This window comes from Petaurus breviceps, unplaced genomic scaffold, assembly GCF_028583685.1.
Source record: "Petaurus breviceps papuanus isolate PSGF00001 unplaced genomic scaffold, PetGlider_PUasm1.0 90865, whole genome shotgun sequence".
NCBI lineage: Eukaryota > Metazoa > Chordata > Mammalia > Diprotodontia > Petauridae > Petaurus > Petaurus breviceps.
Window position 1 is genome coordinate 6,073,963 of NW_027187367.1, and position 13,619 is coordinate 6,087,581.

Here is a 13,619-nt window from a genome sequence, read left to right on the forward strand (position 1 = left end):
CTGCCTTTCTCATGGGAAAGTGTGCTACCGCTAGCCAGGATAATAAAGAAGCCCCTGTTCAACTTGCAGTGTTTGTTTCCAGAATGCTCAAATTGCAGCTTTGTCACTGCATGTCCCTACCCATAACTCTATCAAGTTACTTCATACGACTCTCATCTGATTTTGCTGTTTTCTGAAATAATTAGAACTTTTAAAAGTATATTCAGCCCAGATGAAGAGTGTGGACACAGTTTCTGGTCAGTATGTCTGTAATCCGAACAATTTTTTGGCAGAGTAAGAAATAGAGAGTACCGAATTAATTCTTCAATAACAGAATTCTTCAATTATTATATAATTATAAGATAATAATAATTCTTCTTATGCCAAGGATAAGAGTTGAGGCCAGCTCCTCTGAATCCAGAGTCAGTACCCTCCACACCATGCAATAGGATTCAGCTTGGCCCAGGGGCTTCTCTTCCCAAAAGAGAATGAATATCCTGTCAGAGAAGATACCAAGGTATGTTTTCAGTACAGTTCCAAGCCTCCAAAATAGATATAATTCCACTTCATCCTGAGTTTCCTCAACTATAAAATAGAGGAAGTTGTACTAAAATATATCCAAGACCCTTTTCGGCTCCAAGGTTACATTAGTTGCATAAATTAATCACAAGATTCCATAATTTAGGAGTAGACGTCCCCAATGCCCTCCCCTGTGAACAGCACCCTACTACTAATGTGTAGCTTTGTCTCCATCTGGGTTAAGAGCCCTCGCTCAGTGGTTCTCATTTTGTTGTTGCTGTTCTGAGAACCCCTTTCAGCAAGGAGCCAGTGTCATTACACTTCCCAATGAGAGCTGCTAACACCCCACAGTCTAGTTTAGGCAGTGGACAGAACATTTGTGTCCCTTCATAAAGGATTTACTTTGAGCATTGTGGAGGCTGCCATACCTTGCCTCTTCCACCAGCAGGTAAGGCTTGCAGTCTTTAAATGTCCAAAGCATTCACTTGCCATTTCACACATCCTATTTCCATATGGGGCGTGTCCTGTGCAGTAATGGGGGTAGTCTGGGCTGCTGGTCATGTGAGGTTGTGCCTCCAGGACTTGAATGACCTCTCACTACCAGAGGGATTCTGAAGATGGGAGGAGGTAAATAACATCATGTTCAAAGACTCTGCCCCTGTCCAACTCCACCTCGTGGTTGCGGTTGGACATATGATTAGTCATGGTTGAACAATAACCCCCAGTAAAATGCAAGCCCTGTCACAATGTGTGAAATTCTTAGGATACTTATGGACCCATAAAGGCAAGGGCATCCCAGCCCTGGTCTGAGATAAACTACTCTCCCTCAAAGCCGCCAATGATGTTAAGAGAGCACATCTCGTAGGCATGCTTGGGTTTTGGAGACAACCTTCTCACAGCCATACTTGCTCCTATCTATGCAGTCACACTCCTTTCAGTGGAGCCTAAAACAGCTGACTACAGAGCCTAAAGCTGCAGTCAAACAGACAGGCAGTCAAGCACTGCCTTTAGTGCCTCTGGGCAATGACTTCCAGGTAGAGGGCTCAGTCACCTCTACTCATGCCTCCTGGGGTCTATGAACTCACCATAGTGGCAAAAGATACCATCAATGAAGTTCTGCAGCAAGAAGCCCCAGACACTGCTACCACGTATTCACCCCTGGAGAGGCGGATGTTGGCTACCTACTGGGCTCTGATGGCCACAGAAACCTTGGCAGACACAGGCCATGTCATTCTGAGGCCTGAATTATGCATACTGCCCTGGGTTAGGGAAAACACACCAAGGAAGCTTGGGCAAGTCACTGGTGCCACCCTCCTAAAATAGAGATGGTATTTGTAGAGCAGAGCTAAGCTGGTCCCCCAGGGACTCAGCAATATAAATGAACAGGTGGCATAGACCCCTTAGGGCCACTTGTCCCAGGAGGCACACCTCCTCTCCCACTGTCTGACCACCTCCCTAAGTGGAACCCACTGTAGGATCAGCTGGCAAATGATGATAGAAGGGAGGCAGTTCCTCTGGTGCCAGTGAGAATCTCCACTTCTACCCCACAACCACCACTTCCTTGAGGGCTGCTGGCAGAGAACATAGTGGCCAGTGGACAGAGCTGAAGGCCATCCACCTAACCAGGAGGGACTGATTGAAGCAAGGGAGGAGCTCCTTCCAGATCTACACTGATTCTTGGGCAATTGCCAATGGACTTGCAATCAGGTCTGGCAAGTGGGCCCAGGATAGTTGGCAGATCGAAAGCTGATCAGTATAAGGTACTGAATTTTGGAAGGACGTGGCAGTATATGCACCAACCTATCCAATCTGGGTCAGTCATGTAAAGACATGTAGCCCCACAAGGGCTACAGAGGAAGCAGAGGGAGCAAAACTCAACCAAGTGTTTGACAACCTCACATGACCAGCAGCCCAGACTACCCCCATTACTGCACAGGACACACTCCATGTGGAAATAGGATGTGTGAAATGGGCAAGCGAATGCTTTGGATATTTAAAGACTGTAAGCTTTCCCTGCTGGTGGAAAAGACAAGGTATGGCAGCCTCCACAATGCTCACTGACCAGGTCACCAGGGATTGTGAGATATGTACTGGATTCCATCCCTGGAAACATGGACTTACAGGCAGACTTATTAAGGGAAAAGCACATCACCAAAGTGGATTTTATAGGACCTATACCCTCTCAGGCTGGAGCTATTAAATATGCCTTCACTGTGTAGACACTTACACTTTGTGTTATCCATGGAAGGGCCCCATGGCCCATCATGTCATCACCCAACTGTTGAAGGAAATCCTCCTGCCCTTGGTTCTTCCACAGCCAACCACAGTGACCAAGGCAGTCATATGTCATATGGCATATGACTGTCATATGGCAGCCCAGTGAAAGAAATAATTCCTAAACAAATTAGTATTGACTTTCCTAATGATTTATTTTTCATTCCTAAGGCTTAATGCAGATAGGTTTTAGATTAGGAGATAGACTAAATTCCTCTTTTTGCAGAGCTGAGCCCCAGCAGCTGAGCTGAGTTAGCATAAACATTTCCTCATTTCTTAAAGTCTAATTTACCCTCTGCATTCAGCTAAGGCAACATTTTAACCACATTTACCACCTTCCAGCTAGCCCCAAAATTACATGACATCAGTTGTAACTGATATAATCCTATATCAAACAGATAATTTGATGATCGCTACGTCCATGGCCAGTAATGCCATCAACATACCCACCAGACCAATACTGAAAATTGCTCAAGTTACTCATTCCAATCTTTGTCAACTCCCATACAATCAGAAACCAATAAAGAGATTCTGTAACTCTTGATACCTTTTTTATTGACTATAAAAACGGTCTCTGAAAATTCTTCAGTTTGTCTCTGACTGCTGAGAAGTCAGATGACCTGATTTGTGTGTTAGCCTTGCAAATGGATCATTATTCTCAGAACTTGAACCTCAGGCTCTTTCTATTTCAGATAATAAATCAGCACCAGACCATACAGCAAGTGACAGCAATCGTGGTATTTTGTAGTCTTTCCACCTGCCCTACAAGCTGCTGGACTGATTGAAAAACACAATGGACCCTTAAAAACCATCCTGCTCAAGCATTTAGTGGGAAACTGGATCCTCAAGTAGGCATAGATGGCACCTGAAACACTCTGCACACTGAAGTCAGTCACCCATGTGGCCCACTCATAATGCCTACAACCTACATCCTGGTCCTTGCTTCATTCTGCAAGTCAAGGCCAATGGCTACAAACGGCATCATGAGGGAATCATGGCCCTTCTTACCCTCACTTCTAAAGGGAACCTACACCTCTTTCAATTCGCAGTGGTCAGAGACTGGGAGTGAGATGGATGAAGCATTATGGGTATAAGACAAGGAAATAGTGATATAATGGCATCCACTGACCATAGAGGGGAGAACACTCAGTGTCCCAGTGGCCAGACAATCCTGGGCCACTATGTTCTCCACCCTGATGGTGCATCCCTAAACACTAACGTCACAATCGTCCCTGGCAACTACCAAACTAGAAGCAAATGATTGAACCATCAGACCAGGAAAAGCTCCTCAATTAATAAGGCCAAGGTGACAGTCTTAGCTTCAACCAAAGGCACTGAGCTTGATTCAGAAGGAAATTCAAGCATGTACCCCACCCTGGAAAGGCATCAAGAGCTAGAGAGAGTGGCATAGAATCTACTCCGGTGATGATGCAAAACATTCATGGGCTCATGATTTTGTTGCCATCAAAACCCACTCCATCTACAATCAGGTCTTCCTCTCCTTCACCATTCTGGATCTCACAACTACTGGACTCTCCTGGGTCCCTGATCACCACCTCTTCAGCCAGCTTCTTATATTGAGCACCAACTAGAGAGGCACCCAGAGTCATACCATGTCCTGACCTGGGTCACATCCCTGTACCCACCCACCAGACCCTTTTCACCATGCCTTATGTAGTAGAATGAGGAAGCTCCTTACATGTGACCACCCTCATCACTGGCATCTTTGGGGAACTTATGGGGGACACAGTCATCATTCAGGAACAGGAGATGCAGTAGCTGTTGGAAGCAGAGCAATAAGAGAAATAGCAGCAGGAAGTGAAACAACTGGAGGTACAGAGCCAAGGGACCAGTTAGAACCCAGAGTCAAGACCCAAGACCCAACAAAATCTATGGGATCAGTCTCCAAGACTGCCAGTCCTTCCAGGACTCTGAACACTGGCAATGCAGCCCTCACAGCTGCGTCTATTCCTTTAGTAACATTAAGCTTGGGGACATAGGGACACTTAGTGAGGCACAGGGGACCTATCCCGCCTGAATTTACCTTTCTTAACCAATTAGCTCAACACTCTATACAGACACAGTGTGGGATCCATCCTGACCCATGTGCCTGCCCCCACATCCTGGCCACCTTCACATGTCTAGGAGAATTGAGCAAGCATCCCTCAGTTCTAGACAGAGTATGTGAAACCCCAAACTATGTCAATCTCTTGCAATTTGCTAAATTTGTCTTGCACCAAGGTCCTGAGAAGGCAACTGGCTGGCTGCTATAGGCACTCCCTCTCAAAGAACTATCTCCCATGATAATAGCTTGGTATTAACAAATTACAATTTTAAAGATTTGATTGTTGTTTTAAGGCTGAAAAGACAGAGATTTATCATTTTAGAGGTTTCTAACTAATTTACTTCATAGAAGTTTAGTGATTATTTTTAACATCAGGATAGATTTTAAGCTGTTTTCAAGAAAGGGAAATACTTTTAGGAAGAAATGTTTTGTAAAAATCGCTTGTGCAGCTTTTAGAAAGCCTACTAAATTTTCATTTGTAAGGTAATGTATTGCTAAATTACTGTAATGAGCTGTAAATTGTAAGATCTTGCTCTTTGATCTGAATTTGTAGTCATTGTATAGCCTAAGCACAGAATTTAGTGTTTCTTACTTATCATGTGTATAAGATTCAATTCCTTAAGTATCTCCTTCTTTCAGAATGATAAGTATAATTAGAGGAGGATAAGCAAAGCTTGTGAAACAAAGATGTAAATCTATTAAGTTTCAAGGTTAAAGTCAGGAACCTCTTTTATTTTTTCATTTTTCTAAGGAATAGGATTTCGGTGCAGACAGTTATGTTAGTGAAGAGTAGTAACTTGTGAGCTATCTTGTGTTATCCTCATAGAAAATCTGATTTTACTTATGTTTGTTATTTAATTTGGAATTAGAATATGTGTAGAAATATATGCAAACCACTTAAGACTCACCTTAAAGATATTTGCATTGTTTAAAACTCTTACTTACCCATGTGAGATTATAGTCAAAACTTATTATCTAGAATACGTGATCCTGGAAAGCTAAAGCCACCTGAACCTCTGATTATTGGAACCTATTCTTCTAGACTTTATGGGACTATAATTTACTATTGTTTTAAGCTTTGATTACAGAGATAGCTGTCTGAATTTTCATGAATCCAATAGCAAAAAAATAGTATTGCTACATGTTAGAACTGCTAAAAATGGATGTCTGTGCCTGGGCAAAAGTTTTGGGGACAACCTCAGATATGGCCTCAGTAGTATCCTCCTGACTCTATTTTTCCATTGTGCTATTTCCTTTCTGAAAAGGAAAATTCTCCACTTGGTTAGTCCTGAATCCTACTTTTAACATCTTGTGACTATATGATTAACTGTCAGATATGACTCATACCTGGAATTAAACAGAGTTAAGAAAGTTTTCCCCCTCTGTTATGATAAATAACATTATTATAATTATGCCCTTTTTTTCCTTTTATAGCAAATTTCTATAAAGAAGTTCTGTATGTATAATACTAAATCTATCAAATAATAGATTGGTACTGGAACATCTCTAAGTTTTATAATTTTAACCTATATTTGTAGTCAAATAATAATATAGGGATGATGTCCTCCTAAGGGGGAAATGATTAAATTTTCCCATTATCAAAGTATATATCTGATAAATTTAAAGAAAGAAGAGTTCGATTTATGGTTGGACCCTTAAATTCTCAAAACATTCTTATATTAGGTGCAGGATTTAGGGAAGGATAGAAACAGTCAGTGGCACATAAACCAAAATTCTCAGGAATTTCAAAATTGGAGAACAAAATTCAAGTGATTGTACTAAATTATACTAAGTCAGAATCATCTAGGAACTTTTAGATTTGGAGCCAGAGAAATACAATCCCTTTTAGAAATGTCTCAAGAATAAAACCTTTTGTCCAAAAAAAGATATCTAGGGACCAGGTAACTACATGAGACATCAAAAAGTACTAATTAAATGGACACTAGGAAGGGATTACTGGGATGACATTTAAATCTCCCTTCTCAAAATTAGTCCATTGTGAACCCTCTAAGTAATTTGGTCTGTACCTGATTTAATGTAATTACACAATTATGGGAACTGTGGTAGCAACTTTATTGTATTGTTTGAACTTATCCCTGCATGACTGGGAAAGTGAACCATCTCTGTTTGTCTTTAAGCAAGGACCTATGTTTTGCTGACCAGAGACTCTGATCCAAAGACTGATACAAGGAGTTTCCTCTCAATTATCAATTCATATGTCTTCTAAGAGCCTCTACTAGGTCTTTCTGACTATTCCCACAATAGCCAACTTGTGTGGACTCCTGAAGACAGCCTTCACTCAAAGTGGATATCTGAACCAATTGGAGGTCTTTCCCTTCAGCTCCGTAAGGGCTGAAAAAAGGGCTGCTCCATGGAAACGATAATTTTATCTGACACAGGCATCCTGAGTCAGGAAGAGAAGGGATGAGAGAACCCTTCCTTGCTCTGTAAGTATATCGTTTCCTTCATTGGTTTTCCTTTGAGCTCATTTCCAACAAATTCCCGTGCATGGGCACGTGTTCACCCACTTTGAGAGAAATAAACATGCACATACAACCTAATTTCATTTGTCCTTCTTAGAGCAAACTCTGACAGGTTGACAATTTCTATTAAGCTTAAAAATTGAAATCCATAGGTCTCCCCTCCAACTGGGCTAATCTCCTCTTCATTCGAAGATGTTCACTGCCCCCCAATCCATGCTCATGCACAGTCCTTCCCACCTGGAATGTCCTTCCCACTTTCATCCCAAGACTCAAGCTTAACCCTTCCAAGATAAGCTTCTTTTCTTAGGAGAATGGTGTGAGAGAACTTTAAATGAGACAACCTTTGGCTAGAACAAAGGCAGAATAAGTTCCTCCACTCCCTAATCCCTCTCCAACAACCCACCATGACTCCAAGTCATGACTTCCCATATTGTGTCCATTGCTGACAAAGACCACACACCTCATGACCCACTGTCTTTATTTTACTCCATCTGTTGCTCAGGCAGGGGAGCTCCAGATTCTGTCTTGGCAGCCCCTCCATCTGTGCCAGTCCAGAAACAACAGCATCCCCAGGGTGAGGAGGATCAATCCAGCCAGGCCCATTCGAATGAGGTTGCCTGTAGTGTAGTCCTGGGGAGTGGAATCTGGAGGGACAGACAGGATTACTCAGATCAATGAGTTTAACTTAATCAGTATTGGGGAAACTGAGAAGCTGGCTAGCTGGATCCCTAAGGGGGCATAGGCTGGGATAAGGAAAAGGGTGAATTGCTAGCTCTGTTTAAATTGTTTTAAAGAGAAGATAGAATATCTGGATATTCAAAAACTATCGTGATCTAGAAAGGGTGACAGATTCTCCAAAAAATTGTGGGCTAGGATACCTGGCTACAGGAGAAGGGGAGGGGTAAGAGCACATAGAGGTTAAGATGCTGAGCTACCAGAAAAGGTACAAGGCCAGGGGATGAGATGCTATGTCTATCTATCTCTAAGAGAGAAGTCTATGAGACAGGACACCTGATTTCATGAGGGGGATAGAGAGGTAACATCCAAGTTCCTGGGTTCCCTCACCTGACCAGCTGATGATCAAAGGGTCACTCCTCTCAGACAGGATATACGGAGCAAAAGGTGTATGGTAGTAGCAGCTATAGGTGCCAGGAGCCACAGAGCCCTGAAGAGGAAAGTCAGCCCAGGACTGGGCAGAGTTGAGGTACTGTAGGGGCCCTGGGAAACCCACGCGATAAAGAGCAAAGCTCATGCCCCGTAGTGGACCCTGGCAACGCAAACTCACATTGCTGCCTGCTACCACCACAGGACCTGGCACAGCCACAAGCCAGGGCTTGGGTAACATGTCTGTGGAAAGAAAAGAACAAAGCTCAGGTCCCCCTTCACCCTTGCCCCACTGTTCCTGTGACATTCCAGCTCTGTACCAAGCAGCCCCAGTTTGATTTTCTTTCCCTTCAATGTCATGTTCCAGTGTGAGGTGAGAGAAAAAAGCCCCAGTCTAGAAATCAGGAGACAAAGGCTCCAGTCCCCACTCTGTCCTTGACCTGCTGGGTGACCTCAGGCAAATGCCTTTTCTTCTCTAGTAACTCAATTTCTTCATCTGTAAAACAAGGGGGAATCTCAAAAGTCCCCTTCCAGACTCAAAAGTCCACTATTCCATACATGTCTCTGTCTTAGACTATGATATTTTTGCTATCTTGCTGTTTCACTGAGCCTTGATTTACTCATTAAACAGATGACAGAGTTGGGCTCCATCTCTCAGGGCCCTTCCAGTTCTGAAGTTCTCACATTTTAAGCAGTGACAGAAGCCCCTCTATGTGTGAAATCCCCCCTTTCCCATATTAGTCCTTTAAAATACTTAGAAACATCAACGATTGTTACCCACCACAGTCTCCACAGATTTCTTCTGCATCTTGAAGTTCTCCCATATCTTCAATGCTTCTCTTATGGCTTGGTTTGCAGTCCTATCACCTATTCTGGTCACCCCTTCTAGACATATCTCAGCTTATCCATGTCCATGCTGAGATTGACATGTAAGTCTCCTCATTCCCAAGCAGGTCACAGATCTTCCCTCCACTCCTCCTCCATTATGGCCCCCCTCAGGCTAGATACAATCCTCTACACATGGTCTGGCCAAGGCAAAAGTTCAATTTTCTTTATGGTAAAATAGGGATGTGATCATTTATAAGGGTCCTTTCATGTTCTGTCACTTCCTCTCCCTCTACTCACCTTTGTACTCTTACTAGGCCCCTGAATCTCCCTTCCCACTCCCCTGCCTCACCTGTCACCCACACCTCCAGAGAGTCACTTGGCTGAGACCAGGTATGGTAAGAGGCATGAGTCTGGTAGCAGCAGCTATAAGTGCCCCCATGAGAAGGGGTCACCCTTTCAAAGAAGAACTCGGCTCCCTCCTCTGAGGATTCCTGGATCTGGATTGGATGGGCCTCTCCCACCTTGTACAAGATGAATCTCATGGCTGGAATTGACACTCGGCACAACAAAGTCACATTCCCCCCTGGGGCTAGTACAGGCCCTGGTCTAGCACTGAGGGTGGGTTTGATGTAAGAGATCTCTCCTAGGAAAAGAGAAGAATGTTCATGAATGCCATCAGTGATCCCCGGTCCCTTAGGACTCAGAAAGCCTGGGATTGGAGTGAGGTGACCTTTTATACCTCAGTGTCCCCATCTTTAAAGTAGGTGAGTTGGAATCAATGGTCTGTGTCCCCTTTTTTTATGTCTATGATTTTTAGAAACTTAGTGTGGGGGAGGGAATAGGGATAGATTCCAATGGGGTAAGGGAAAGAAATGGGGGCCAGGATCCAGGCACAAGCCTGGTTCCTAAAAGGTTTTAGAGACTGAAGACAGAAAAGATTCTAGGCAAAGTAGGGAAGAGAGAGAGGAGAAGGGAAGGATAAAGTGCAGTTACTCACCAGGGGGTGTGCCATCTATGTGACCCACAGGCCCTACAATGACAGTAAGGGGAGGTCAGCTCCCAATTTGCCTTGTGGAGCCAGGCATCTGTCAGTCCCCACCCCCAAATGATCCTAAATGTCTGTGTCACAACCTGAGACTCTCTAATGAATCTAGGTATCTGGGCCCTCAGCACCTGATCCCTTAGACACCCAGATGTCCGTCCTTCCAGTTCTCTTATTGGAGAGCCAGCTATCCTAGTCCCTCTTCTTTCACTCAAGGGTGAGGATTAGAGAGGGCAGGAGGAATTGAAGGAGGTCAGGATGGACTTACAGAGGTTCAGTAGTAGGAGAGAGGAGAAGACCAGAGTCATGGTTGATGGTTGGAAATAGCTGAATGGACAGACAGAGGGTAGGCAGGGAAAGGCCCCTGGATGATCCCTCCCTTCCTGTCCACCAGGAAATGAGCCATTGGAAACACAGAGCCATAGCCTGGCCTGGCACAGTTTTCCTATGAACTGATGTCCTGATCTCATAAAACCCCTTCATTTTTCAAAGGCGGAACCTCAGTCCCAGAGAGGGGGGAAAACTTGCTCAAGGTTCTGCAAAGATAAGAAGGGAAGAATCCCAGCATTTCAGAGTTAGAAGGACAACAGTGACCATTTATTCTGGTCCGTATCTGAAAAAGACCAGTGGGCAAGAGGTCTTCTAGACTTTTCCAGAAGACCACAAATGGGAGAAATCTATCATTTCCTGAGGGATCCTTTCCATTCTGGGAGAGCTGACAATTGTAAGGAAATGTTTCTGATGACAAACCTCACCTGCCTCTCTTCACCTTCTATATCCTGCTCATAGTTCTGTTCCCTGGAGCCAAACAGAACAGTCTCTCTCCCACGTGCTCTGGGCCACTAGTTCAGACTCAGGATTGCAATGAAATGAGACCTGTGTAGATCACAGAACAATTAACAAAAGGAAATTTGCTCAGTAATAGTAATTTCCCAGCCATGCAGGGCTAGGTTCAAACAACACGATAAGGTTTTCTCCCAGTTCCCACAATTGAATCAGTTTTTCTCACAGGATAGAATTTAGACTAGACACATAATTGAATAGACAGGGAACTGAGCCACCTCTAGAACTAAGTCACAAGATGGAGTTGGTATGATTCATTCCCTTCTCACACTTAACCACTTGCTGTCCTAATCATTTCAGTTCCCTCACATACACACAAATGCACATACACATACATGCACACGCACATGCAAACATGCATGCATGTAGATAGTCATACAATGATGCACGTACAATCACACATGACCACAATACACATATACCCATTCACTCACAGACACATATCACACATATACATATGCACACACACACACTAGGAAATGATCCTCTGAAGTACTCAAAACCCAAAGTCCCAGAAAAGAACAGCATCTGAGATCTTGATGGTCTCATCCATGTGGGGGGACTGGATGAAATCGGGGTAAGGTCCAAGGCATCTCAAGATGAAAAGCAGTGATGATGAGCAGAAGTCTCACCAGGAACATCAGGGCCATGGTGCCAACAATAACAAGAGTTTGGGGCATTTAGATAGCACTCCAGGGTTTGCAAAGAGTTTGATTAATATTGTCTCATTTTATCCTCACCACAACCTAGAAGGGGAGGTGCTATTCTTATCCCCATTTTACAAATGAGGAAATTGAAAATGATAAAGTAATTAACCAGGTGTCACACAACTAGTTAGTTTCTGAGGCAGGATTCAAACTCAGGTCTTCCTGACTCCACATCCAGCACTCTATTCATTTCCTGGCACTTTCAGCACAGTACCATGTACTTATCATGTCTCAGTATCATTTCTAGTAAGATGGTCATGGTGCCCTTGATAAGAACCTAGACCAGGGACTGATTTGCTGCCAGATTAGTCCCATCCCACAATTCCCTTGTTGATCTCTGGCCAGAACTTGCCCCAACCCCTAAAAGTCCCATCATTGGATTGATGCTAATCATGGTTCCTTTACAAATCTTTCTGAGGTACTGACCCATTCTTCTATGAGAGCTGGACAAAAATTCTCTCTCACTTTCAATAAGAGACTCAGGATAGATGCCAAGTTATCTGAGAAAATTTGACATTCAAACACAAGACTCAAGAGAAGCATAAAAAGGTAAACATGAAAGAGAAATCATAAGGGACTTAATAAAGTTAAACTGTTTACATACCTCTGTGGGAAGATGATACTAACTCCTAAAGTTCTTAGGAGTTGGACAGTTAGAAAAATTCTACAAAGACAGAAGCCATGGATATGAGTACATTATATTGCAATGATCTTTTTAAAAAATGAAGAGGTGAAAAAGAGGGAAGTACTGGGAGAAGAGGGAAAAGGGAGGCAGAATAATGAAAATTTTTTCTCATATAAAAGATGTTTCCAAGGAAGAGCTTTTATAGTGGAGGAGAAGATTGGGGGGCAAGGCAAATAGGCAGTGTTTGAATCTCATTCACATTTAAATTGGCTCAAAGAGGAAAAATTATGTATACATACTAGAAATCTGACTTATCCAACAGGGAAGTAGGAGGGAAAGGAAATAAGAGAAAGGGATTGGAGGTGACAAAAGGGAAGGTGGCTAAAAATGCAGTGGTCATAAGCAAACAGACAAAAAAGGCAGGAATAGCAATCTTGATCTTAGATGAAGCAAAAGCAAAAACAGATCCAATTAAAAGGGATAAGTATGGAAAATACATCTTGCTAAAAGGAACCCCTAAAGAATCAAGTAATATCAAAAGAATTTTACAACAATTTACTCATTATTCAAATATGTGGGGAAAAGATATAGGGAACTGAGTCAAATTTGTAAAAATAAGAACCTTTTTCCAACTGATAAATGGTAAAAAAAAAAAAATATGAACAGGCAGTTTTCACAAGAAGAAATAAAAGTTATCTATAGTCATATGAAAAATGCTCTAAACCACTAATGATTAGAGGGAAGCAAATTAAAACTCTGAGGTACCATCTCACACCTGTCAGAAATGACAAATTCTGGGGAGGATGAAAGAAAATAGGTACACTAATGAACTGTTGGTGGAGTTATGAATTGGTACTATTTTGGAGAGCAATTTGGAGCTATGTCCGAAGGGCTATAAAACTGCATACCCTTTGATTCAGCAATACCACTACTAGCTCAGTATCCCAAAGAGATCAAAGGAAAAGGAAAAGGACCTAGATGTACAAACATATTTTTAGCAGTTCTATTTGTGGGAGCAAAGAATTGGAAATGGAGGGAATGCTCCTCAAAGGGGAAATGATTGAACGTGTTATGGCATATGATTGTGATGGAGTAATATTGTGCTGTAAAAAATGACAGGGGGAGGTGGTTTCAGAAAAAAACGTGGGGA

The 13,619-nt window shown here is 42.9% G+C and overlaps 1 protein-coding gene across 1 annotated transcript; it reads right to left on the reverse strand.

Moving 5' to 3' along the window:
• Positions 1-7,785: 7,785 nt before the first annotated feature.
• LOC138150305 (osteoclast-associated immunoglobulin-like receptor) lies at positions 7,786-11,530 on the reverse strand. Its single transcript, XM_069073710.1, has 5 exons — positions 10,563-11,530; positions 10,250-10,282; positions 9,602-9,895; positions 8,386-8,667; positions 7,786-7,964 (listed from the first exon to the last, which is right to left on the reverse strand). The coding sequence occupies exons 1-5, from the start codon at positions 10,762-10,764 to the stop codon at positions 7,819-7,821; spliced, it is 957 nt and encodes a 318-aa protein (XP_068929811.1). The 5' UTR covers positions 10,765-11,530; the 3' UTR covers positions 7,786-7,818.
• Between the last annotated feature and the right edge of the window lie 2,089 nt (positions 11,531-13,619).

Bases quoted from the DNA above. Each gene is read 5' to 3' on its own strand.
- LOC138150305 (XM_069073710.1), bottom strand. From the start codon at position 10,764: ATGAGATCAGGACATCAGTTCATAGGAAAACTGTGCCAGGCCAGGCTA. The intron at 10,283-10,562 runs GTAAGTCCATCC...CTGTCATTGTAG, and splicing joins TCTCCTACTACTGAACCTCT to GGCCTGTGGGTCACATAGAT. The intron at 8,668-9,601 runs GTGAGGCAGGGG...TTCTTTCCACAG, and splicing joins TCTGGAGGTGTGGGTGACAG to ACATGTTACCCAAGCCCTGG.